Genomic DNA, 27,213 nt, shown 5'->3' on the forward strand with positions numbered 1-27,213 from the left:
AACTGAAAAGCTTTCTGTTTGCATAAACAGGGGGAGAAGAAGAACTGCTGGCAGCAAAGAGCTCACGGAGTTCACAGCAAACGCTCACCGGCCACTTCATCAGGCACCAGGAGACGGTGCCGTCTGCCTCCAGCGCGTGGAGCGAGACAAAGAAGCAGCGTCGCATTCAGACGAGCTGTAAAAACCTGCGATAAATGTCACTGACGCTTGTGACCTTGGAGCAAACGAGGCTCATGCATTTCTGGGTTTTAGGACTCACCACATTCTGCTGACAGGGACAAGTCCTTTAGTGTGTGTGTGTGTGTGTGTGTGTGTGTGTGTGTGTGTGTGTGTGTGTTATTCAAGGCTGCAAATGATCCGTTTAATCAGTTTATTTTATTATTATTTATTCATATTTATTTTTATTTTTTTAAATCAGTTTAATCTGTGTATGGCTGCAAACAGGACAACGTTAAATCCACAAACTGTGCAATAAAGGGGCTGTTTACATACTGTAGATCTGCTAGTGTTCCACTTTAGCTCGGTCCATGATTTACACAGCTCCAAATCTTCAAGAGGCCTCTCAGGTCAAGTTCACTCTCGTAAAATTGCACTAAGAATGGAGTCAAGAAGATGAAATACATTGTATTTTGGATAAAACATTATAGATGGATGACCCCCCCCCCCCCCCCCAGCCGGGAACATATGAAGATTAAAAAAGACGCGGGGAGAGAAGTGGAGCAGCTTGTGCAAACGTGCGTCCTGCTGAGGAACCGGGCAAGCTGTGCAAACATCAGCAGAACCCCCCCCCCCCCCCCCCCCCACACACACACACACACACACAGAGGACGCCGAGGGCCGAGAAACAGGTGATGGGTGGTGCGTGAGGGGCGAGCGACCTGTGGCTGAAACAGAGAGCGAAGACAGAGAGAGAGAGAGAAACCAGCAGATTCGCATGCAGCTGTCCACGCACCGGTGCTTGGTTTCCCAGAAACACTTGCAGCATCCCCCTCCAGCGCCTTCCACGTCCGTCTATGTAAAGCACGTGCCCAGAGAACCGCAGTTCCTGAGGCACATCCTCAGCGTTCGTGTCGCGGCTGGACTCCGTCTCTGCGCGCGAGCTGCAGCCACACGCGTCCGTGTGTGAGCGAACAGCGCCCCCACAGGCTGAGAGCGGTACTGCCTCACTTCCAGGCAAACATGAAAGCTGTAGGTTATGAAAATATGAGTTATGAGGTAAAAACCCACCTGTGTCCTGTTGTGTTTATTTAAGGCTCGCTTCCTCGTGCGTCTGGTTGTTGGTCGGTGCTTTGATCCTTCGTGTTCCTCTGTCTGTTCGTCGTTCACCTGTTACATTTGTGCTCGCGTAGCATCTGTGTCGCTACATGACCCAGATGTGTGACGTAGTCTGAGTCTGACTTATTAAATCATTGACTGGGTTCTCCTGCCTCCCGTCCGTCGGTTCGGCCCGTTTCTGAGCGGAGCAGGTCGGTAACAGGGTTTAAAGGTCCAGTCAAGTTGGACCGAGTGAGTGAGTCCTATTAAAGTGTGTGGCGGACGAAGGGCAGAGGTCGGTTCTTCGTGCTTACTGGTAGTTTTGCCTTTGGGCTGAGCTCGTGCGCGGGTTCTGACGTTCACATGTTGTAAGTATAATGTTCCGTATCTGTCCGTGATAACGTGTTTGCATAGTTGGGTCTGTGTATCCGCGCAGACGTTGAGCAGCAGCTTATCTCCGCTGCCGCAGCTGTAAACGAGCAGTAACTGAGCGCCGGCGCACGTGGAACCGTGTCCTTACGTAACGCGACGCACCGTCCGAGCGCAGAAAGTGACGGATCCGTCCGGAAGCGTCGTGGCTCGGGCCCGTCGCGCTCGGACCCTGCACGCGCACGCGAGGCCGTGTTCGGGATAAAGACGAGCTGGAGCACGCGCGCATGCACGCGCGCGGCGCAGTCGAGGTGCGGCTTCAAGGCCACGTGTTCCACGCGGTGCCGGTGAGGTCCAGTCCCACTGACCGGGTCACAGTGAAATGTGTTGAACACTTGTCATCATGTGTGAAGCAAATCAAACGCTCACCTTTCTGTCTAATATAAAAACAGCCACAACGTTAAAACCACTTCTGATAATTGAGTCCAGACGAGCCTGAGGACGTCAGACTTGGCGGATCCAGTGGTGCTGATCACGTGATAAGGTTTGATTTCCTGTGTAGAGTTTCAGTGTCTGTTTACACCAACGCTCACGTTCCGTTCCTTCGTTGCTCACCTTCACTCGTCACGGGGTCCGTTTGTCTAGAACCCGGTTTAACTGAACCAGAGGCTGTAAATCCTCCTGTTTCACAGACCGGTTCCAGACCTACAAACCTCATCCAGCCTCGGCCCGTTCTTTGGTTCTGGTGTTCAGTGTGCATCACATTTTCCGCTTTGTGCGTCTGCGGACGCTCACATTGTTTGTGTGTCCTCCTCTTTCATTGCGCTGACGACCAGATGTCTTGGACCAGGCCAGACTGGGTTAGAAACCCTGGAGACTGGTTCCCAGTGGCCGCACGGACGAACCTCCCGCTGGGTGCGTGACGGAACCACAGGCAATGACTCATTCCGTTCAGGCGGCGTGTTGTGTTCAAATGTTGGTGTAGAACGGACGAGGTAACGACCTGGAAGGAGCTCAACTACTGTAACGTTCTCTAGGAGCTCTCATTAACGAGCCCACACACTTTTTATGGCTTTGACTGCGAACTTGACCCAACACTGGCTCAACAAACGGGTCACGTCCCACATAGACTCCACATGTACCTCCGCATTCGCATGCTGCTGTTAATTAGCATTAAGGACCGTTTGTAATTTGTTTTCATCTGGAAACGGGCTTTTGATTGATCAAAGGATCCCAGTGTGTCTGAATGTGAGCTCCACAGGCCTGTGACTGCATCCACACAAGCTGCTGACTGGTTGAAGGTGAATTGGTTCTGCCTTTGTGTGTGATTCGAGTTCGTTGGGTTTCCTTCTATTCCTCACAGGTGCGACGGCTGCGATGCCTCATCAGTTAACAGGAAAATCACTGTTACAGGACTAAAACCCTCTGAAGCATCGCTTCTTTTTCCTGTAACTTCACTCTGTTGTGTGTTGTTTCTGTGGATCTGAGTTAAAGCATAAACTGCGTGAGAGACATGAACATTCCGCTGACTCAGCAGAACGGTGCCGCGGTTCCGATAGCGGATGTGTACATGCAGCTTTGTTCCAACGCCAGTCGCACACTTCTGCTGCAGTCAAATGTTCCAGCGAAGGGACAGAAAAACATTGAGGTTAAATGTGAGCGGCTGAAGTTGAAGCACTGGACACACGTTGCTGTCGCCGAGTTGTGTGTTCGATATTTTAGCTGAGCTCAGACTGAAGAGTCTCATTATGACAGCGATGAGCGGTGGTGAACCACAGTTCACACGTGATGCTGATCCCTTTATTCACCGTTTCCTCCGCCTGTTTCAGCGCAGGCAGAACTTGGACCTCGGCCAAAGGCTCCAGACGACGTCCTGTGTTTTCCGCCTCCGTGTTTCGGCCACTTAATCTCCGTCTGTCACAGCGGAGTCCATAAAAGATGGATTTGCTGATCCTGAGGCCGGGGGTGACGGACGCGGCCGCTCACAGGCTCTGATCAGCGCGGGCGCCGTCTTCACTTCCTGGAACACGAGGCCGTTTTCTGCGGAGGGAAAGTGAGACAGGTGGAAACACAGGCTTCACCTGCTGTTTGTCCTCAGCCGCTAATGCGCCTCCGTCGCTGCTGTGTCCAGAGGAAGCAAAGCCAAGCATGCGATGACTCTGTCTGCAGGTAAATCACCCACATGACACTTAAATGTGAGGTTTAAATAGTCCATTACAATTAATCTAAACAATGATGTGTGTTTGGAATTTGTTCTAGTGATTTAGTTTTACTAAAAAAAATCTCCACTGTTATTGATTTGACTTTACAAAGCCTGACGTTCCACGGAGCTCTGTGTATTTTTAGTCAGACCCACTGTTGATGGAAACCACTATAGCAACAACACATCATGCACGAGTGATGGGTTTTATCCCAACAAGTGCATGCGTGACGTTAAGTCACAGAGTAAAGAACGTTTTGTTCACAAAATGAGAAGGTCCAGGATGCGTTCAACCAAAGTCTATAAAGAGCACAGTCACAAATGTTTATTTTCTTGTATTAAAAACGTCTAGACGTTTGGGTTCTAAACTATTTTACCAGCTATTGTTTGTTAGTTCAAAAATGATTTAAACTTAAAAATAGGACCGTGTGTGTAAACTCCTACATATAATTTAGGAATGAATGTTGTCGGGGGTGAGTCCCGCAGACAGAATGGAAATAATAACAATATTGTGTTAATAAGTGTTGTACTTGCATTTAAAGACAGGACTGTAAAAGCTACAGCCAGCGTTCAGTGTGCTCCTCAGCCTCCAGCTCGCTCTGCAGGAGGTCCAGGATCCTCCTCTGAGGGGTTTGGAGCCTCAGAGGCGGTGGAGGCGCCAGCGCCAGGCTCGTTTCAAAAGCAGTTAAGAAGGAAATGCTGGAGAGAAGCATGATCGCTGTGGCTTTTGGTAACGAATTAGAAAAAAACCTTCCCAGTCAGACTTCAGGGCCTTTACATGTTACATATATAAGGCAAAATGAATGAAAACTAATGCAAACAGAACAATCTCCATCATCTAACTGACACTTAGCACAGTTTATTATTCTAATCAATTCTTTAGGTTAAGGTAAGTAATTGGAAACTATAATTAAATAAAGATTTAATTTACAATTTGCCTCATGAATAAGACATGCTTAAACTTAGAAATGTGTACAAAGACAAGGCTTAGGTTTTATTGTAGGTTTTATTCTTGACCCCAAATAAAGAACCTTTCTAAACGAACAACAGCAGCAACCAACCAGAGCCTCCAATTATGAATTATGAAATTTGAAATACTCCTAATAATCCTTCTAATCAGAGTGTAAAGTAAAAAAAACAGAAAGTGAGCACACCAGTAAACATTTCAATTCCCATTTAATACTCACATAATTTTAAAAAAATGTACATGTGGCTCATTTATTTACATTCAGACATGATCACAGTTTACATTTATGACTTTACTGATCTGATACTAAAGTTCAGTAATTGTTGATAGTACGGACGACTGAAGGGACAGTTATATTTGGGTTGTTTTGTTAGTGGAGAGGATTCACTGGCTCCCAGTTAAACTATGAAATCACTCAACTTTTGATTTTTTCATTGTTACATATATCGTTTGAAAAATAGGATTTGAAACACTTTGGGAATGCAAACTCTGTATTTGATCAACAAACTGATTGGCTGGTTTAAAAAAAACAAAAAGAACAACTGAAAACACATCCCTTGACTGGATGAACCCATGAAACCCAACAGCAGCTGAGCTAAAGGTGAAGACGCCTCAAGGTTCCAACTGCAGCCTGTTATTAGTGTCACATGGTTCGTACTGAATTAAATGAGTATCTGAGAGTGAGGAAGTTGCAGCATGAGCTTTAGTATGAAGAGCTAATCTAAAGATGTTCTTAATAAAGAGAGAAGAAGTAAAAATCATATAATCAGTACAGATCATGACGGTTCTGCCTCTTTGGGTCCAAGAAGGAAACTAGAAACAATCCTCTCATATACATCGAAATAAAGTTTCATTAAATACGTTTCATTTAAAATTACCCTGATGAGGAAAGGCCACGTCTTCCGTGGCTCACGCTCATCTAAACATACAGAATATAGAATAATGTACTATACAGGATGTTCAACCCAATAGAGACTGATGGAGTCAGTGCAGCAGGTTCAGAGCTGACAGGAAGCCTTCAGGTTTTATTAGCAAACTAATCACTTTATTTCATTTACAAAATTACATTAAATACTGGAAAAAGAAAAAAAAAACTCACTGACGTCTGGACTTGGTACCAAAGGTCCAAAAACACAAACCAATAAAATGTCACTGGTTAAAATAGAAAAGTGTCAGATTTGAGAAACAGCTGAATGTTTGGCTCAGACGACTGATCTGTGGCAGAAGTAGCTCAACAGGAATTTATCTACTGAACAGGTTCAGCGACCAACTTTAGCAGGTAGGAAACGGTTAGGATTCAACTGTATGACGGTGATTGTATTGCTTCATGTCCACCCTTTAGGACTAAATGAGTTAAATCAGCAAGTAACCAAAGCCAAGTTTGACTCAGGGATGTTTGTTAGGCAGCAGCACTGTAACGAGCTCCACTAGTATTAAACACCAACTAGACTTTTAGTGTTGGTCCATATGTGGCTGCTGACAGTGAACGCAAGGAATAAATGCTATAAAAAGCACATTTTAACCACTAGCATTAAAAAGTTCAGAATCTGTCATATGCGCAAACATTAGGTTGTTGGTGCCAGTACATGAAACGTCACCATCAACTGTCTGTAAGGGGCAAATATAGGTTTCACTTTATTACTCACTCATTATGAACTGAAATGAATTCACTTTCATTTAAAAAGGAACCATCCAAAGGGGAACAGGGAGAAAATACAGAACATCAGCACATGACTACTGTTTGACGCATGACAAATTGTTAACCTTGTTGTTATCTGGAATTTTGCATGACATCAAATGAAGCACATGGATCAATCGAAGAACACATTAGCTGTTATTGCAACGTACCAGGTGGGAATTTCCAGCATGAGAGGGCGACGGCTCAGCTTCAGCCCTCACCTCCTCCAGCGCAGCAGAGTGGGGATGAGCGGTGGTTTTCCAGACGGAAGCTTCCAGCGCTGGACGCGAGGGCCGATGCTGAGACGTAGGCGAGGACGTCTGATGTGACCACACAATGAGAGGGGCTCAATGCGACGCTTCATATTTAGGGATGTCAGGGGAAACTGCTGAGTAAGAACTCCCACTGTAAGGCGTAATCCAAAAACCAAAGCACATCCACAAATAGTCTGTGGGGAGTGAAGATGACCGCTCACCGGACCACAAGCTGCTCAACGCTGTCCTTCTTTGGCAGTGACGGAACAAAAGCGTCTGGAAGCCTTAAAAGGAGTTCAGACCACGCGGCAACACCATGTCCATGAATGGCTTCCACCAGCAGAACATCAGCGCCTCGTCGTCCAGCAGACGCCCGGTTGCTTTCCTGTCACAAACCAGACGACTGGGAGCGTTTGTAGGGTCCATTCACCTGAAGGGGATGCCGTTAATTAACTTGATGACATACACAAAGAACTGGTCCACATCACTTCCATCAAGGGTTTAGGAAATTAAGGCCCCGAATGAAAAGGACCTTCATAACCCTTAATAAACATATAGACCTCTCCTTTAAGTCTGTGCCGTGTGTTTGACCGATGTTTGCAATTAAAAAATTAGCAGGGATGAAGCAGACGATGTCCTAAGAGGCTGTAGGAACTCCACTGACAGTAATTTGACAGCAAACTCTGTGTTCTGGCTTGAATTACCATGTACATGGGCCATTGGTCCCATATGAGAGCAAATGATGCAATATTCAAACAATTTCCTATTTCATTTTCTTGGCAAACAAACTAAACAAACAAACCTAAAATCTGCAATTCATCAAAATAGATAAATGCGATAGTTTGTACCAGTTACACAACAACCAACCGACCATCAAAGGAAGATGTGGAGAGTGTTCTTTGGGCTTTCTCACTAAATCCAGGAGTCATTTCATGTTATTCCGCTACTCGCTGAAATCGAAGCTGCGATCAGTGCCTGAACTGAAACAGTGAATTCACTGTGACACTGTAAATTCACTGCAAAGCTCCAAAGCACAGTATTAGTATAAGTCGTGATCACCCTGTGGTTTCAGACTCATTACACACAGTGTGTCCAAGGCTGTGGGTGCACTTCAGGCACTTACATGTAAGACAACAAAACATGGACTCCACCTTCTGTAATTCAGTCTGACAGACCTGAGCTAATATCAAACCTCTGGCATTGATGTGAATGCGTCTGTTGGTTATAACAATAACCTCAGTGCCCAATGTCATCACATGCTGACAGTCCTGCAGCAACAAGTTCCTGGCGATTACTAGGATTAGAGGGACTCAGCAGCATCTCCAGCTTTTCCATGATCTATGGTCTCAACACTAGACTTCAATGTTTCTGAACAGCCTCCACATCGTGATTCATGCGTTCACCTGTCACCGCGGAAGAAAGTGACATCAGAGGAATTTCATGGAGCAAATCCATCACAGAGCCCAAAACAAAAGATGAGCCAAAGGTTGCTGCTCATCTGGAACCAATGGAGCTGGATGAGCAAAGATTCAGCAGAGCAAAATGTACATATTTATAAGTTTAATCAGCCAACACAAACTACAACTGTGACGACAGCTCACGTCGTCAGTGGAAAAGTGGAGTCTCTCACCCTCGCGTCGTACTCCAGCACAAAGGGAGGGATGTCGATCTGCTCGGGTTTGATGCAGGTGAACAGCTGCTGCAGGTTATCCAGGTAACGCACCTTGTCCTTTATCCCTGAGACACTGAAGGTGGTGAAGAACCACGTCGACGCCTGGAGGAACAGACAAGATACTTCACTTAACAGTATTGGATCCTGATTTCCTATTCATTCATCTAAAACAAGATCAACTGAACACAATGTTTTAAAACTGAACATAATTAAGCCTAATGGAAGTTAAATGGTTAAATGAAGAAAGTTTAGGTTTCTGCTGATTCTATTTGCTATTTCAACAACAGAAGTTTTGTGTCTAAGGACACGCTGATTTTGATAAAAGCCTCATGAAGGGAATGTTGGGCCGAGAGACGGTACCTTAGAGCGAAACGTTGGGTGTACGAAGTAGAACGCCCTCAGATTCCTTTTAAACCTGTGAAAGAGCAGAGCTTTGAGTGAACTCAGCAGAATGTACAAACAAGCAAGTGAACCCCAACGGGAGAGAGACAATGTGCCTGAAGCCACTTGACTGAAGGGTCCAGAGTTTCAACCAACCAGAACCAGCGGTCAAGTGGATCCTCCACAGGTTCTGAACCCAAACACACTGCGCCGAGCGACACGCTCTGCAGTTTGTGAACCAACACATCTGAACCTTGTAGCTGCTGGACAAAGTCCAAACTCTGCAGCAAGAAGCGCCAAAAAGGTTTTAACCAACACGGTTTTCATCAAGCAAACCCTTGTGCGAAAAAGACACAAGCTTGAAATAGACGAGAGATGAGGGAGGCCCAACCTGCAATTAGAGCCCATGATCCGAAGTAGAGCCAGTAACAATAGGACATAAAACAAGCAGCGCTATATATTATCATAACACCAAGATTCTCTTTGCTGCTTACTTTTGTCGCAACATTAACAGTGTTGGGGAAAAGAAACAGATGTGGTTGTTTTTTATGTCCTATTGTTTTTGGTTTTACTTGATGTCATGAGATCCTAACTGTGTAGGTGGGATTGATTCAGAAGCGACATCAGCCCACTTTTTATATTTTTATCATATATAAACAACCTTTCTAGGGTGTATTCGCCTTCTGAGAATAAGAGGAGTCAGTGAGTCATATATAAATATTTGCTACAATATCTAATGAAGAATCTGCCTGAGGAGCAGCTAAAATCCTATAACACGCGAGGCAAAGGTATAAAATATGTAAAGTGTTCACAGTGAAACACTGAACGCTTCCTTTACTGAATCATTAATAATTCAGTTCTGCTCATATTTCATCCTATACCGCCCCGACTGTGACATGGTTGTAGCTTGTGTTCACGTAAATGATTGAGGACCTGAGGACGCCCGCGTGGCTCCACTCAGGCAATAAATCTAGATTTAGGGAGCTGGCTTATTTCAGCATGCAGCCTTTTTTCATCTATAGCTGGAAACGTGCCACTCTAACGCACCGCTTTCCATAGGAGCATTGTGCTAAAACACTTCTTTAAACTCAACTATGGTCGGTTCCTAAAAATCAAGTCACAGATGAGGTGAAACAGGCTTCTAGGTGTCTGAGCAAAACGCAGAATCACTGATTATCCATTTGGAGAAGAATGAACAGACACATCAACAATTAGTTGATTTTAATGTGAATAAAGAGTTCACAGGTCTCACTGTCATCAGAGGCCTTCCAGGAGCAGCTGAGCGGTGGAGGTGCTGAACCTGATCCAACCCCTTCACTCTCGGCTGCAAAGAGGTCACGATCCAATGGAGCAAGAAGCTCACATTCATTGGTACAAAGCACCGATGCCGTCCTGAGGTCATGAAACCACAGCGACCCGGCTGCGACGGCTCCTGATTTCCAGTCGCAGCTCTAGAATCTCTACAAGCCTGCGGGTGAAGCTGTGACGTCCTGAACTGGTCACATGCACCAGCGTTCGCATCCCAGCATGTTGGGCCTCGGCTGTTTACCTTAGGTTGGAAACCACATATGTGAATTTGCATGGTCTGGCTGAGTGAAGAGGTTCATAGAATATGGAGCTGGTCAAAACACGAGGAACCCGATCTTTTATTTGACAAACCAACAGGAGCATCAGACGTAGTAAGTGATTTGCGCTGTGGTCCTGTGTCAAACCCAGAGGCCACAGAAATCACATCCAACCTCACCAGTGTCTGTCTCCTCAACAAAGTCATCAGCATTTGGAAACGGTTTGTCCCCATGACTGACTGGAGTCTCCCAGTTAGAGCAGGCAGACTGAGCGTGCTGGACAGGGCAGAGAGGAGTCAATGCAGAGTCAAGCCAGAAGGAGAGGGAGCTGGTCACAAGGCGACGGCCTCCAGTAACGCAGGTACACGCAGGTACACGCAGGTTCACCAGCGCTGTAACACGATGACATCATCGTGCAACGCAGGCAGCAGCATTCTGTGCTCAGCTCTGAGCGCGGAATGAAAGCGAACGTCAGTGAGGGGAAACAGAAGAGGAGGGGGTTGAAAGGTGCACGATGAGTGCACGGACTTTCCCACTGACAGGAAGTCAGGAGCATTTGAATATGAATGAATATGTTCATAGAAACTAGAGAGTAGAGAGACTAACTTTTTAAATAATTCTGTGTGTTTTATAACGAAAAGCATTTGAATTGCAGTGACGTCAGAAAGTGAAATGAACTATTTTGTACTTGTTTCCTCTGATTCTTTGACTCACTGTCGTTTTCACTCTCTCGAAGATCCTCTAAAAGCAAAAAGCCTCTTCCATGACTAGAATCTAACCTGACGTCTGAAAGGATCCAAAGCTGCACGGCTGCATTAAAAACAGAAGAGGCCTCAGTGGAAGCGCTGTGGACCTGAAGCTTCACTTCAGATGAAACAGCTGTGACGCTTGTTTCACTCTAACCACGCTGGTTTCCACTTTGCCAACATCCTCTTTAGCATGAAAATGACAGGCAGCTATGTGGTGTTTTGTGATGGTGACGGGCATCCACAAGCACAGATTCACTGAAGGAGCCCCGATTCTGATGCAGCTCCAACACCTATTATTCAACCTCAAGGCTTATAAAATGATCCAGTGTTCATCGTGGAGCAGTGATCCACGTCTAGTTTAGAACAGAGATCTGGTTTAAGAACTTTCAACCCTGTGATTATGGCAAAGTCACAGCCAGTACATCACCCCAAGAATTCACTCCAGCTTTGGGTTTCCTGTTCCAAATATGGCCGCCAGATTTCCAAAAGCCACAGCGAAACAAAAGCGTTTCACAGCCCGTGTTGCTTTTTCCACACTCAACCTTGGCTGAGACCTGCTGCAGCATGAACAATACATCTGAACTCCTGTGCACTTGCAGGAGTGAGCACAGTCAGCGGGAGACAGCGAAGCGGCGCCAAATCCAAGTCAAGGAAGTGGAGATGTGGCGTTTGTAATCACTAACGTTTTCATTTTTACATTCTGATAACCAGGAGGCAACACTTTCACCTTTAGTCATCATTTATATCATCCTGCATCTTCTTGATGTTATTATTAAACCCAGAAACAACTGTACAAATAGAAACATGTGACACTAACAATAAGCAGAGATCTGTCAGATCCTGTCAGGCTTCGATCCAAACGAAGGTCTTTGATATGTGGAGGAGGCTAATAATGGACGTGGAGGTAACTAAAACAAACACATCCCATCACTTCAATTAAATTCAACTTCACCAACTGGAAAAACACTAATATGAAGCGCTGGAACGTTCAATAGGACACGTTCACTAAAGAGGAGCAGTTTAAACGTCAGACTGACTTGGTGTCGACGATGTCGTAGAGGTTCTTGAGGAAGTTGGAGTCCAGGTGGTTGTGTTCCCCGGTCAGCGTGTGGAAGTAAACCATCACATACTCCTTCGCCGTGATGTGGTCCATCACGTGGATGAAGTAGAGCAGAGCCTGCAAGAAACCAACAGCAGCAGAACCAATGGGGCTCAGTTCGGTCCAAAGGGCTCACAGCTCCACAGCTCGATTCAGACACAATTAAAAAACGTTCCATTGGTACCAACAAGGAAAAACAGCAACTAATACACACACACAGATCAAGAAAAGACATGTTTTTTTGTCGTTACCTTTTCAATGTCAATGAGTGTCACTGGGATGTTTCGCCCAACAACGACCATCACTGTCCTGCCACACATGTCCACTCCTAGACACAAAAAAAACACAACTTCAAAGATGAATGAATCGTTACATCATCTCATTTCTATACTGAATGTCTTGACGATCACAGTACTACTTTTAAGTCTCTACCTTGGTTTTCATCGGTTTGTATTGTCCACGCGTCTGCAGGTTAGATGCAGCAGCAGCAGCACTAACAGGGTCAGGTTGTGTAACCCAACAACCTGTAAAAGCTTCTTAGTAAAAAGCTCAAGTGCTGCAGCTGCACCTGGAGCAACCTCCTCTTATTAATCAAAGCCCGTGACATCACTTTGGAAAAAGACTGAGGAGCAGCCAGCGTCGGCGGCGCTGCCCCTCATGTGTTTGGACTCTGTTGTGGATTAGACGTTCTTAGGAGGTCTGGGTCTTGTTTGGTTCAAACTTAAAGCACATTATTCATGTTCTGGAGGTGTTCACCCTGCATCCAAGCTTTTACACCACCGTTACAGTAAGAGACAAAACAGCCTGGTGTCAGTGTCATTGATTCTGTAATATTATTATTTCATATTTTGAGCCCTTAAACCTCAGTTGTATGTTTCTTTGTTCATGCTATGTCAGTTTTACACATATGGTGTCATTCAGCTCATCACAGCTGTATTTATTATACTGTGAAATGAGAAATAAGAGTGACCTTCAAATTCTGTAGAAACACGCACTTGAAATAATGAGGCCAGATTCAGATGTTAATAAAACTGTTCTTCTGTCTAAATACTCACTTTCATCATTTACACATGGTGGTGTCTAATATTAAATTAAAGCTCTTCTACCTTCTACTAAGAATATCTGTCCAGGTTTAAACACTTCCTTATCTTCTGGTGTCTGGTTACTTACGGAGTCTGTTGTCTGGTATTATTTTAAATGTGAGGTCAGGAAGGTCGTTACCAAATCGAATCCATCACTGTGGAAAGACTGCACAACAAGTCTGCCCCCTGCTGGTGATGAGCAACACCTGCGCCTCATAACAGCTGAGACACGAGACTCCTGCACCTGAGCGGCCGTGTTTAAATCATGTTCGGGGGTCATGACCACGCTCAGGCTTGTGTTTACGTTCTCATTAGCGTGAAGCCGGAGCAGACGTACCTGTTTGATAAAGAGCTTTCAGTGCAGCGATGTCCGACAGATCCTCTCCTCTGGCTCGACACAGCCAGCGATTGTAGCTGTGAAACACATCTGGCTTTAATTCATGAATAAATATTTACATGGCTTCAGCAGCAATAATGCAGATTGGACAGGCATCAGTGGCTGCTTTTACAGTAACAGCTGCCTTTACGGTAACTAAACATATTCACTGTAAAATGTCAAATCATCTCCAGTGACTTCAAAACGTTGTATTGTTGATGTTTACGCCACCACAGTGCAGGAGGAAATATTTCCACTGCTGATCTGTAAAATCTGTGCAGATGATGTTGGATTAGTGCTTCACCGTCAGCCAGATCTACTTCAGTGTGTGATCATATTTTCCAAATTTCATCTTTGATGTTTCGATCTTTCAGATTATTACTAGATACGGTATAATCATTACTGATCTTTAATTTGAAATGTCCATGAATCCATCATTTTTAACATGACCCAATAAAAGTTGATACATTCAAGTAGATCCTATAATTATTAAAATCAAACAATGAAAACTCTTGTGACCTGGGCTCTTACTTCCTCTGGTGCTGTTTCTGAATGGCTGCCTCGGACATTTGGCCTTGTAGAATCAGTTTCCGCTGTTTGTCTACATCTCCCTCCATCCTAGCGAAGGCGTGATTCCCCACCTGATCCAGATCCGATTCCAGATTGTCCTCTTCAGAATCATCTACACAAAGAGGTTTTAAAAAAAAATTAAATATTTGCACAGCAGCAGAAGATGGAGCTACATCTGATGACCAAGTCTGCTGCTTTGCCCGTTCCTCTGTTGTTCGCATGTCCACTTTTTATCTACAGCCAAATGGACATGTGTGTCTGTCAGCATGTATACATCAGCCTGTTGTTATTGGGTTTCACTCTGCATGCCTTGGATCAACACCACAGAGCCACGTCTCATCTCTTTGAAGTATTACGCCAGCTGACATCATGCTGAAGGTCCATGCAGGCAGCAGGCCACAAACACCCACTAACACATGGGACGGTGTCACTTTCAAACCTCTTCTCCACAATACAACACTAACTTGGATTCAGACATACTAGAGTCTACAGAAAGATATAGCATCAAAACTCTACTGTTAATCATATGAAGGGAGTCAGAGCATGAGTGTTTAAAATGATTGCGATCAACTCCTATGTGGACTGATTGTTCTCCTTTAACTGGTGGGTCCAGATCTACAGTAGAGGAATAAATGAGAACCACAAATCAAAAATGAATGAACTGAATGAGCTCAATCCTTTCCAGACCTTCATCTTTTGGCATGTAGTTGATGTTGGAACTGGCATTTTGACTTGCTGCGTAGTCGACTAACTGGCTGTGACGATGAACTGGGTGACTGACCGTTCGAATGGGGGGTGGGGGGTGACAGGATGATTGAGTGAGTGACGGAGCAAAGCTAAAGCTGATTTCCAGTCTTTACTTTATCGACCCATTAAAAATGTATTTAGTTTGATTTGACCTCAGACAAACAAAAAAAATAAAGCCTGTGGTTCCCTCTTGAAAAATGAGCGCTGACATAAATGGAGGCAAATAAAATATTAATCTGTGCCTGTGTGTATTGACTTTACTGCAAAGGCAAATCAGTTAATCTTGGACTATTTATTTTCTTCAGCCCGAGTTCAAAATGTCAACAGACTAGAAAAAAACAAGAGTCCACATTATATAAATAAACTGTCAAGTCCAACACGTGTCCTTGCTAATGCTGGAAATGTTTCCTCACATCACAAACATGTGGCGAAGCCTCGTACCTTCCAGGCTTCCTGGTTTCTCGGCGATGCGGATCTGTCTCTCTGGGACCACGGGTTCACCCTCAGAGTTGCCAATGTCAGCAGGAATGAGGGGCAGGCTGGCCTTCTCCTCGTCCTCGGAGCGAGGGTAGTAAAGAGGCAGCAGCTTCTTGTACACCAGCTGGATTAAGCACAGAATCACATCATTCCCTCAGCTTGAAGACGGCTGATCTGAGGTGTTCAAAGACACCCAGCAACCAACTTCTGAACTGGCCTTTATGGGCCTGTTTGCTTCAGTGGCCATTTTTAAATTCACTTAAGCCACTATTTCTATAGATTTCTCTGACAAGCACGTCTTTCAAGTAAACTCAAAGTTCAGTTGAATTACTACTAATTATGGGTCGTACAAACCTCCTCAGTGTTTGACACCGCAAACACCACTGTCTCAATACTGTTTCCATGACGCTCCAGGAACCTTCGTACTGTTCCTGTAACACAAACACATCCTAATAAGAAACCTTAAAGTTTACTGTGGTTTCAGTGTTATAGTAATACACATCTATACATGAAATGAAGGACACGCCGAGCTCTTGTGTAAGTAATGGGGTCTGTAGCAGCGCAGGCGGCACCTCACAGATAAAGCAGCGTGGAGCGTCTTAATTTAAACCATGTGAAGATGTGCGCGTCTCTTACTGAAAGCAATGTGTGTGGCGTCTTCCAGTGGGTAACCTCGTTTGGTCGTGCTCACCACACAGAAGCCGACAGACGCCATCGACCGTTCTCTGTGGTGACAAGACGGACACAAACAGGTTAACCTCAATTTTAGAAGCAATGTTCAGTATACATTAACAAAACTATTACACAATAATGCTATAAGCTCCCAGCTGGTCAAATAGATTCAGGATGCAAACACCAAGCAGTGGTCTACGGGTGAGATGACTGAGCAGCGTTCGCATGCTCGTGTTGTTTATGAACCGACGTACAGCTTTAACCAGATCTATAGCGGGGAGGTTCTTACGCTGCCAGCTGCATGATGTTCCGGTAGCAGCTGTACAGTGAGCTCTCAGCTGCTGTTCTGTACTTGGTTTTGTACTTTGGCCCCACTGTGTGGATGATGAACCTTGCTGCCAGGTCGTAGCCTTTGGTCAGCTTGGCCTCTCCCGTTCGGCATCCTGCAAACACATGCAGGAGGACATTGATTTTAAAGAAATGCCAAACAGCTGACAGAGGTTCTGTCTCACAGTGACTTTCTATCAGCTCCACCTTTGAGTTTGAGCAGCTCTTCTCGCAGCTCAGGTCCTGCCAGTCGATGGATGCTGTCAGACACTGGGTTCTTGTCGTTGAGTGACTCATTGCTGGTGTTGACGATGGCGGTGCAGTTGAGCAGCGCCACATCCCCGGTGCTGTTGTGGAACAAAACTACTCCATTAGACTTGCATATATAGCTGTGTGTCAATGTATTCAACTCCTGGTAGCCCCCAGACCTTTGCGAACATATCAAGTTATTTTAATATAATGATGAGTCACAATCCAAAACCAAGCAGCTGACAACAAAAGTACTTCGTAACCACAGCTTCTCAGATCCTGTTTTACCAAGTTCTCAGTTCAGTTTCATTTTACAAGGCAGATCCTGGGTGAGAACACACCAAAGCAATGCCACACCGGCATTAGACTGAGGCAAATTCTTTGCATATTGTTTGGGGCAGGTCTAAAAATAAACCAGTTGCACAGACAAGCATGGCCACATCACTGGGTGGTCATATCTTTTGTTCGCTTTGATGTTTCTTATTTGCGTAAGTAAAACAAAATACTTCTTGAATCTAAAAATCCTTCTATTTACCGCCCACACCACCTCTAATGAAGATTTTATTTAAGGCAGTCACAAGGTAAAGGTCACTCCTGCTTGGGGGAGAGTGGGGGGGGGGCAGAGGACGGCAGCTACAACAAGACTCTTACAGAGAAAGTGCTGCCAAGTCGGGCACCGGATGGTCATGCGCTCCTGCCACAAAGAGGATTTACAAGGTGATGTTAACTAATCTGGGAGAACACGTAACAAAAAACACAGGCGTGTGTGGAAACAGTGTCACAACCATTTCTGCTTACGCTTGTTAGTGATCCTGTTTCTGAGACATTGCATAAGGTTTTTAATATTACTACCTAGTACTTTAAAGACCACTTTTAGTGTCACACCCTGAAGAAACTAAACATCAAAGCGTACAAGTCAGATAAAAGGAGAGATTTTGGTCGGCCGCTCATTTGATTTTGGAAAAATTGGACATTTGGTGGCAGTTTCATTTCGACAGGCTTCACTTCAAACCTGCAGTGATTGAGTTAAAGCAAATGAAGAAATTGGTGAAGTCTTGCGTGATTCAAAGTGTGAAAAAGGCTTTCATCCAAGAGCAAGAATGTTAAGAAACGTGTGTGACTCACTGCAGGATGATCTTGCGGTTGATGTCCGGTCTGAAAGGGAAGGGCGACGGAAAGGTCTGCTCATTGAACAGGCTGTCGTTCAGATCCTGTGGTGGCCCTTCACCATCCTCATCCAGCTGCTGCTGCCATGTGGGCAGAGTCTGAATGTCTATGAACTGGGAGCGGGCCCCCAGAGGATCCATCCCGCTGACGCTACGGCTGGTGCTGGATCCCAAACAGATGCGCTGCAAACAAGCGGAATTTTGGATCATACAATAACATTAGGCATCATTTAGCCATTAGACAATGGGTGACATTGGTGTGAGCGGAAAAACCATCTAATCCCATTTAATTATGTTGCTCATTTTGGATTTGAAACATTTAGTCTTCAAATAACCAACAAACACCTCTAGGATACTTTTTGATCACATTTCCTCAGTAAAGCCCACAGACAAGTATTTTCCAACTTTACCCATGTGACCAACCTGTAAACATGTGAGTCAGCAAAAAAAGTATGGATTGATTTAGGCAACCTCCTCTACAATCAGTGTAACTCCCCTTTTAAAACATATTCAACAAGCCATATGTAGAAAACGGGCATTGATTGCCAGCTTGTCAATGATAAATGCAGCTTTTAGGTGAAAATGTTTAAACTGTGAACGGCTGCTGCATTAACTTGACAAACCAGTGCTTTTGAAGATGAATCTCTTTATTACTGCCGGTTGATAATTACACAGAATCACTGACACGGTGAAAAAGTAACAGCTGCATTTCGTTCAATTAACCAAAGTGGCCATTTTAATGTCAAAAGAAATAATGTACACCACATCCTTGAACACCTACAGATCCCTGAACATGTTTATGTTAGTTCTCCAAAATAATCTTTACGAATCGACGACCTTTGACGTTTGTCTGTGCACAAAACCAGCACTTACCTTTCAACTAGTTAGCTAGTTGTAGTTCCTCCAGGCAGAGGCGAGCTCCACGCCAAAAAGAAGTGAAGACAACCACTAATCTCGAAACCACCATTTGAGACTCAAACAGCGCCGTCGTCCCTCGGGGGTCTCATACTGGGTTGTAAAAAAGAAGCATAACTGTCAAAAATCACGTTTAAAAGCGCCGACCAGCTCAGCAGGTCTGGACATTTAGCCAGGACGCTAGCAGCGGCTAAGCAGAAGACGAAAGCGCAACGTTTTCCGGTTATGAATTTCAGAATAAACCCTGTATTCTTTTATTGGACTACAAGGAAACTAAATCAGAACGTCTCATCACATTAGGCTGTTATAGAAGCATAACAGTGTTTTGAGATGCACATTACGTAAAACATAAAGACCTTTTTAAACAGCAGACGTGCGTCGTATAACAACCTATGCTTTTATTTTGTAAAGAGATCCGTTATTGCTACCGTTTGTATCTACTTATTTGACGCACTTCGTATGTTGATAAATCAGCTGACTAATAAACGCAGAACACTTCCGCTAGGGTTGGTGAGGGGTGCGAGAGTCAACGTAGCATTACTGACTGAGCTTCTCCGCCCAGAACCGTGCAATAGAATCAGGGAATTACACCAAAGCCCAACTGAGAAGCGAGACATTTAAAAGGTTCTAGTCCAGCAGCTCAGGCGCTTGAGTGCTCGACTGGAGCCGCAGACAAAAGCAACAGAAAAAAAATGATCGCTAAGTAATCAGGAGGTGCAGTGTGTTTCATACAAATACATTTACCAATAAAAATGTTCTGCTAAATTAAAACAATTGGTACATGTAACCCTTGACTTAGTGGAATTTTTTGAAAAGATTCATTAAACATGAAACATCATCGCTTGTGAATGTATGATCGATTGGTTGAGTCTGAGACAGCCGCACAGGAAGCACAGCACTCTTCAACACAAGTTAGCGGCCGCGATTCACAGGTAAGAGCAGAAACTGCGCAAACACTAAATGCAGAACAGTTTAATGTCTAACATTTTATAACTGTTGGTATAACATCTTCACACATACATATCAGCTATATCGGGTTATGTAAACTACATTTCCCCATGATTTTCACCACGTGGGTACAGGGACTAGCGGGCGAGCGAGGCTAGGTGCGCTCGATATTAACATTAGAAGGGCCTGCGTGAGTGGGACTTGTTACGTATTTAACTAATTCACAGGGTAAAAGGTAGCCCCCCGTCCACCGGAACAGAAAGATGTATAAAACAAAAACGCTTTGGGAAAGGTTGACTAGCATTCTGTAATTTGCTAATAAATTACGTTAATGCCAGAAAACAATCACAAAGACTATGTATTGATAAATGTCGGAAGATACTAAAATCCCAAACGGGTTTATTCATTCTTTATTCGAGATCTTACGCACGTGTGTTTACCTACTGTAAGTTGTTTCAGTAAAGCGTCAAAACCACTTTTGCCAAAGTCTTATATTAACTACATGTCTATTGCCTGAAATTTTATGTGCTATACGTAAAATCTGTAACGTTTTGTAGGACCCAGGCTTTTGTTGAGGCTGCCAGTCATGGGATTGACTAAGCAGTACCTGCGCTACGTTGCCAGCGCAGTGTTTGGTGTAATTGGCAGCCAGAAAGCCAACATTGCATATGTGACCCTTCGAGGAGGGGAGAGAGGGCGGTACGTCGCTGTGGCCGCATGTGAACACGTCTTCATCTGGGATGTCCGGAAAGGAGAGAAGGTGAACTGTTTGTTTGACCTGTGGGAGCTCTTCTTACATCGCCTCCAGACTCCATGTGGGATCCATGCCTGTTTCTGTTCAGGTCCTGATCCTGAAGGGCCAGAAGCATGAGGTGACCTTCCTCTGCCCTTCGCCTGATGGCATCCACATCGCTGTGGGTTATGAGGACGGTGCAGTGCGTATCTTCAGTCTTCTGAACGGCGAGAGCAACGTGTCCTTCAATGGCCACAAGTCAGCTGTCAGCGTTATCCATTACGACGGGCTGGGAGCGCGGCTTGTCACTGGCTCCAAAGTAAGGTCTTGGTTTTTTGTGTGTGAGTGTGTGTGAAGTGACAGTTGTGGTTTGGTATGAATGTGTTAAACATGAATAACCTGTTGCTGTTTTCCTCAGGACACAGATGTGATTGTTTGGGACATCATCAATGAGTGCGGCTTATACAGATTAAAAGGCCATAAAGACGTCATCACACAGGCCCTGTTCCTTAAAGACAGAAACCTCCTTGTCACCAGGTAACACAGCCTCTACACACACAGTGTTACTGCTCAGAGTGAAGGAGCAATTCTTAGCTCCATTCATAACAAGACGTGCAGTATTAGTAACACAGTTACATCTGTGTGCATTACAGCTCCAAGGACAGCTTTGTAAAATGGTGGGACCTGGACACACAGCACTGCTTCAAGACCTTGGTGGGCCACCGAAGTGAGGTGAGGAGGTTCAGAGTCCAATAAGATGACAGGAACAATCACACAATAGTCAACTGAAGGAGGCATAAACACCGGACAGCTTTATTTGAGTCCACATTGTTGTAATCATCATTATCTGTTGTGTGTGTGTTAGGTGTGGGGCATGCTACTGTTGAACCAGGAGACCAGACTGTTAACAGGCTCAGCTGACAGTGAACTTCGGGCCTGGGACATCAACTACCTGCAGGAGGTGAGAAGGGACGCAGCTCTGTTGTTAATGAGCACAGGTGCCAACAGAAGGAGAACACAAATTATATTTTCCCTGAAAAGAAAAGAATAGCAAAATTGTCGTTATCAGTATCTGTGTGGTTTTGTTCCGCTTAGGAAGAAGCAAAGGGTGAGCCCAAAGTGAAGAAGGGTAAAACTCTACTGGATGAAGATGATGAACAAGACAACGAGGAAGAGCAGGAGGAAAGTGTGGAAGAGGTAGGACTTAAGTCAAAGAATATGACTGTGGACAAAGGCAAACCTGACGCATCGAGATGCTTTAATGCACTTTCCTGAACGTTTCTGAACCAGTTTTCCTTTTTTGTGTCTCAGCGGATCTTGAGTTGTAAGAAAGCCGGCTCCATCCTCCGACAGGCCAGAGACAGAGTTGTCTCCCTGACAGCAGACACCAGGGCCAGCGTCATCGCCTGCCATGTGAGTGCTGAGGCATCTGCTGCTTCCTTCACTGAAAACACAGTGTCACGAAAAACCACCAAACGTAACATAAACATAACACTGAAAAACCCTTTGTACTGATGAATGCATCAAAACGCTTCACATTAAATACAGACTATACGTCATTATTGGTTTTGGAAAGAACACTACTGATGTATTTGTTTGATTGTTGTTTGTGTTTCTTTCATTGTTCATTCTTTATCCCATCATCTTCCTCCATCAGGGCAATGATTCAGTCCTGGAACTGTTCACGGTGCTGTCACAAGAGGAAGTGGAGAAGAAAATGTCCAAAAAGCTGAAGAAAGCAAAAAAGAAGGCCGCAAAGTAGGCGCAGGAAAAACTGCTTGTGTTCAGTTCCTTTAGACGATTCACAGAAATACAAACCACATAAAATAACTTCTTTAGCCACCAGTGCAGTGCAGCTTGACAGAAACGGATGAATATTCAGGATAGAAATATAAATAATAGATCTTCTCTGTGCTGTCGGGTAACACCTGTTTCTACATAAACTCAAACCTGTTGGGTCGTTTTTCCTCTGTGCGTTTGTTTCCTGACATCAGATTTGAAGGTGCTGCATGCTAACATTTGTTGTGTTTGTTGCCCTCTGCTGTAGAGCTCAGGAAGATACAGGAGAGGAGGCAGCAGTGCCGGTGGTGGAGAGGATGCTGAAGGACGAGATCATCAGGCTGACCAACATCAAGGTGTCCTCTAAGATCCGGTAAGTGTCCCAAGGACAAAGCAGTGGTCTCCTCAGTGTTTTCATCCAGTTAACTAAATGTAATGCTCACGCTGTCCGTCTCCTCCCAGATGGGTGGACTTTCTGTCATGTCCAGGCGGTGAGCTGAAGGTGGCGCTGCTGCTGCAGAACAACACCATAGAGACCTACAGCCTGAAGACAGCCGACCAGACCCCCACAGCCAACAAGACGGCTCGCCTCACGCTGGGCGGCCACCGCACCGACGTCCGTACGCTGGCCTTCAGCTCGGACAACCTGGCCGTCCTCTCCGCCTCCGGAGACACAGTCAAAGTGTGGAACAGGTGTGACACGGTCAATGCAAAACATGCAGAGCTGTTGTGTTTATTGATCCGTCTTCTAATGGGATGTCCGACCTCCAGGTCCACTCTGCAGGTGGTTCGCACCATGGCCTGTGACTATGCTCTGTGCTCGCTCTTTGTACCTGGAGACAGACAGATCGTCCTGGGAACTAAGGTGAGCAGAAGCAACGTGGTGGGATTTAAGCGCTTGCCTGGTGAGGCTGTAGACATGTGGAGGTAAAATCTGCTCTTCCTCATCCTCCTGTTCTCTGAATGTTGTTCCATCTGTCAGAGCGGCAAGCTACAGATCTTTGACTTGGCCTCAGGAAGCCTTCTGGAGAATGTAGCAGCTCATGATGGAGCCCTGTGGTCCCTGTGCCTGGCCCCAGACCAGGTAAACCCGACTTTGTCTCATCTGTCACGCTGTTTCATGCTTTTTGTATTTTGTTTTCTAAATTCACATTATTCAGAGTTTGAATTACAGTTTTTGGTCATTGCTTGTTTTGTAGAGGGGCATCGTCACAGGAAGTGCAGATAAGACGGTTAAGTTCTGGGATTTTGAACTGATAAAGGACCAGGAGACTGATCAGAAGTAAGTCAACATGTTGCAGCAGAATATGCAAATCTCTTTTAATGATCACCTCCACCACATTCCATTTGTGTGTGTGATGCAGGAGGCTGACGGTGAAACACACTCGCACTCTGCAGCTGGAGGAGGACGTTCTGTGTGTGAAGCTTTCCCCCGATCACAGGCTGCTGGCCGTGTCTCTGTTGGACTGCACCGTAAAGGTCTTCTACACAGACACACTGAAGGTACATCCACCGTTAGTGCAGATTTATTGTGCAGTGCATGTTCTGCTTTCATCTTAACTGCACCCTCCTCCCTCTGTGCTTTAGTTCTTCTTGTCTATGTATGGACACAAGCTGCCTGTTCTTTGTCTGGACATCTCACATGTGAGTAATTGTCATAAACCTTTAATATCAGATCAACCGGGTTGGAAGCCGTTGTTAGTGGTAACTAGGAAGTTGTCCTGAGGTTGCACCAGCCTGTAGATTCGACTTAGTCTCTTGGTCTCTGTCCACCAGGACAGCGCACTTATCGCCACCGGCTCCGCTGACCGAAACGTGAAGATCTGGGGTCTGGACTTCGGTGACTGTCACCGCTCTCTGTTCGCTCACGATGACAGGTACGCACAGCAAACAGCCTCAGGTTTAGTGGGCAGCTGCAAGAATGTGCCCATCATTCTCTGAGCTGGTGAGGTTTCAGCTCCAACTTCATCCGCGTCCAATGATTTTCTGCCATTTTCTCGGTGGATCACCTGACTTTCCCCGTCTTGTTTTATTTCTCTGCTTTCAGTTGTAGTTTGTTTAGTTTCAGTATATTTTTCTTTTGGCTTGTTTGCTTATTTTTCCCATTTGACCAGTGCTTCACTCTTACTAACGTCATTCTGTGATGTGCCGTATTCTTTTCTGCCTTTACTAATTCATTTTAGTTTTGTCTTTGTTATGTCTTCTCTGATTTTAAATAATCCCAGATTTGCCTGCCTGACCTCCTTCACGCTTCCCTCTCCACAGTGTCATGTTCCTCCAGTTTGTCCCCAAGACTCATCTGTTCTTCACAGCGGGGAAGGACAAGAAGATCAAACAGTGGGATGCAGACAAGTTTGAGCAGATCCAAACCCTAGAGGTGATGATCTCCTCTGTGTTATATTTACGCTCAGACAGCCTTACTCCAGCGTGGCATTAGTAACCTGTCCTCGCTGTCTCACAGGGACACCATCGAGAGGTTTGGTGTTTCACCATCAGCCCCAACGGCGACCACATTGTGTCGTCATCCCATGATAAGTCCCTCCGTCTCTGGGAGAGAACCAGGGAGCCCATCATCCTGGAGGAGGAGCGGGAGATGGTGAGACAAACCAGACTTGCCTACACATTTAAAGGAGACTTGTACCTTGGTTTGATTTGAGTTTTTCATATTCATATAGGCGAGGGAAGCAGAGTATGAGGAGAGCATGGCTAAAGGAGACATACCCGTGGTAAGTACTTGTTTTCAATGGGCTCTACTTACACTATATTAGAAGGAAATAGCCTAGTAGTGGTCTGTAATAAAACTATGTAGAACAGTGTAGTTGATATTTTGGTGGCGGAAATGGACCAAGTCCAGATTGTTGCATTAACTGGATTTCATCCACAGGTGCCGGGGGAGACTCAGGGAGAGGCTGCACCAGCTGGAAAGAAAACCGTGGAGACAGTCAAAGCTGTGAGTTCATTTAATGTTTGTATATGTTAGAGCAGCATTGCCTCAAACCTTTGAGTTAAGCTGTCGATGACTCTAAAACACTGACGTAGCGATTCAGATTTGATTCAGCAAACCTTTGTCATCCTCACTGATCTTCCTGCTGCTATGTGATCCTCTTTGCAGGCAGAGCGAATAATGGAAGCCTTGGAGCTTTACAAAGAGGAAACCATGAAGATGGAGGAGCATAAATATGCTTGTGAGAATGCAGGCAAAGAGGTAGAGACATTATCCAGTAATGCTACTGTCCACTGAGCATAGGGTGTGGAGCCTAAAAATGTCCAAACAGATATATACCAATAAAATGTATACGTTTGCTGTGTTTCAGCTTCCTCCACCCAAAGCCAACCCGATCCTGGTGGCCTTCGGCAACGTTTCAGTAAGTGGAGCAGTGATGAGTGAGCGTCCGCTTGTTTCCAGTTAACTGAGTGTGATCTCTCTGCGTTTCAGCCGTCCTGCTACGTTCTAGACGTCATAAAGAAGGTCAGGTCCAGGTGAGAGCTTTGTCTGACTCTGCCCACACAGCTCTGCCTCCATCTACCCTACACTCACCGAGTGGCTGTCTGTCTGTTGTGTTTGATCCCCAGTGAGTTGGAGGTTTCCCTGCTGGTCTTACCCTTCCCCTACGTCCCAGAACTGCTGAAGCTCTTTGGCAGCTACATCCAGCAGGGCCTGGAGGTGGAGCTGGTCTGCCGCTGCCTTTTCTTCCTTCTCAGGTAAGAGCTCTGCCTGCGCATGTAAATAAGAGTTTATGTTAATGACAAACCTGTATTAAACAAGCTGCGGCTGTTGATCTCGCTGATGATTCGGGGTGAGGTGACGTGCTTGTGTTGGTTTCTAGGATCCACTTTGGCCAAATCTCCAGCAACCAAATGCTGTTGTCTGTCATAGATGAGCTACGGACCAACACTCTCGCAAAAGTGTGCGAAATCAGAGTAAGTAACATCTGGAAACCAAGCAACAGCTGGTTGTTCTTTGGATGGGCTTCCTCATCTTCCTCCTCTTTTCATTTCTCAGGATGTGCTGGGCTTCAACAGTGCGGCCCTGCAGTTCCTCCAGCGGGAGATCGAGAGCAAAGAAGACGTGATGTTCTTCGCTGAGGCCACAGGTCGACTGAAGGAGAATAAGAAGAGGAGGAGGAAGCGGGAGCGAGCCATCCTCACCATTGCTTAAATGTTTGACTGTGTAGAAACATTCACTGGGTTTTGTACATTATTAAATCCTAACAGGATGTAACAGTTTTTCAGAAACCTGCTTCATTTCCCAAATAAACTGCGTCTGACTGGTTTCTTACCGTTCTTTTTTTTATGGGCTTTCGAAATGAATAAATCCACATCAGCTAGAAGTGGACAGTGTCTACACAGCAGCTCAGTCTATAAAATACAGTCCCATATAATTATACCTTAAATAGACATATTTCATGTTTAAAGCAGCTCTAGTCCTCCCTTCGTGATTGCCACATGGGGGACAGCTATGATTTAAGCTGCTTGCTCTCCTACAGGCCTAATGGGAGCCATTCAGGCCTGGAGCCAAACCAGGACAAAGATGCTTTTGGACACGACCCGGGACTTAAAACCAGTCGCAAGCTACCAGAGCTGCAGACCACCTGGTTGTGACCACACTGTCTCAGAGGCAGTCTCTGGCCTCGAGGCGGGAGAAGAACTCCCCTGGTCCTTGTTGGCCTTGGAGGCATCCACCACTCAAACGGGGAGTTGTGCTCTTGTAACTCTGTCTAGATTTATAGTCCTACGGCCTGGTGCCTGGGTAAACAGATTTCATATTTCCTCTAGTCCTGTGACCTTTACAAACGTTTCACACCCCACATCAGACACCTCACGTTCCACAAGTGTGTTTATTTCCTGAGCATGAGGCGCTGAGGAATAATGAAACAGAAGCTCTGCAACACCTCTGCCTCACTGCTCAGCATCACAGCAGACAAAAAATCAATTAAGCGCATTTACAGGGTCCGAGCAGCTCTTTACGGGGCTGGATTCCATC

General features: G+C 45.3%; 2 protein-coding genes and 2 long non-coding RNA genes across 9 annotated transcripts in view; 2 read left to right on the plus strand and 2 right to left on the minus strand.

The window, feature by feature from the left end:
• Window positions 1-1,630: 1,630 nt before the first annotated feature.
• Window positions 1,631-5,884, plus strand: LOC114847263 (uncharacterized). The gene is made up of 2 exons (XR_003784175.3): window positions 1,631-2,167; window positions 3,453-5,884. It is a non-coding gene; the product is annotated as an uncharacterized LOC114847263 (long non-coding RNA).
• On the minus strand, window positions 4,983-19,242 carry gdap2 (ganglioside induced differentiation associated protein 2). Of its 3 annotated transcripts, XM_055505318.1 has the most exons (15): window positions 19,224-19,242; window positions 18,728-18,862; window positions 17,814-18,037; window positions 16,647-16,786; window positions 16,402-16,555; window positions 16,077-16,165; window positions 15,795-15,871; window positions 15,405-15,564; window positions 14,178-14,328; window positions 13,608-13,684; window positions 12,440-12,516; window positions 12,127-12,266; window positions 8,755-8,809; window positions 8,353-8,496; window positions 4,983-8,235 (listed from the first exon to the last, which is right to left on the minus strand). In XM_055505318.1, the coding sequence occupies exons 3-15, from the start codon at window positions 17,993-17,995 to the stop codon at window positions 8,161-8,163; spliced, it is 1,521 nt and encodes a 506-aa protein (XP_055361293.1). In that variant the 5' UTR covers window positions 17,996-18,037; window positions 18,728-18,862; window positions 19,224-19,242; the 3' UTR covers window positions 4,983-8,160. The 3 variants fall into 3 exon arrangements, with proteins under 3 accessions (XP_055361293.1, XP_055361291.1, XP_028992630.1); XM_055505316.1 differs by lacking the exon at window positions 19,224-19,242 and having other exon boundaries at window positions 18,728-18,980; XM_029136797.3 differs by lacking the exon at window positions 19,224-19,242 and having other exon boundaries at window positions 4,983-7,152; window positions 18,728-18,979.
• A 117-nt stretch (window positions 19,243-19,359) lies between these two features.
• On the plus strand, window positions 19,360-26,503 carry wdr3 (WD repeat domain 3). The gene is made up of 27 exons (XM_029136792.3): window positions 19,360-19,701; window positions 20,275-20,477; window positions 20,560-20,769; window positions 20,869-20,987; window positions 21,104-21,182; window positions 21,316-21,411; window positions 21,546-21,647; window positions 21,762-21,863; window positions 22,108-22,208; window positions 22,498-22,602; window positions 22,692-22,922; window positions 23,001-23,094; window positions 23,212-23,313; window positions 23,429-23,511; window positions 23,594-23,732; window positions 23,817-23,873; window positions 24,006-24,106; window positions 24,495-24,606; window positions 24,691-24,825; window positions 24,905-24,955; window positions 25,114-25,179; window positions 25,342-25,434; window positions 25,544-25,594; window positions 25,666-25,709; window positions 25,803-25,931; window positions 26,057-26,150; window positions 26,233-26,503. The coding sequence occupies exons 2-27, from the start codon at window positions 20,304-20,306 to the stop codon at window positions 26,386-26,388; spliced, it is 2,826 nt and encodes a 941-aa protein (XP_028992625.1). The 5' UTR covers window positions 19,360-19,701; window positions 20,275-20,303; the 3' UTR covers window positions 26,389-26,503.
• LOC114847262 (uncharacterized) overlaps window positions 21,237-27,213 on the minus strand; it is a 48,563-nt gene continuing 42,586 nt past the window's right edge. For all 4 annotated transcript variants that reach the window (XR_003784173.3, XR_008693499.1, XR_008693500.1 and 1 more), the window contains one exon: window positions 21,237-25,944. This is a non-coding gene — a long non-coding RNA (uncharacterized LOC114847262). The remainder of the gene's footprint in view (window positions 25,945-27,213) is intronic.

This window comes from Betta splendens, chromosome 21 (assembly GCF_900634795.4).
Source record: "Betta splendens chromosome 21, fBetSpl5.4, whole genome shotgun sequence".
Taxonomy (NCBI): Eukaryota; Metazoa; Chordata; class Actinopteri; order Anabantiformes; family Osphronemidae; genus Betta; species Betta splendens.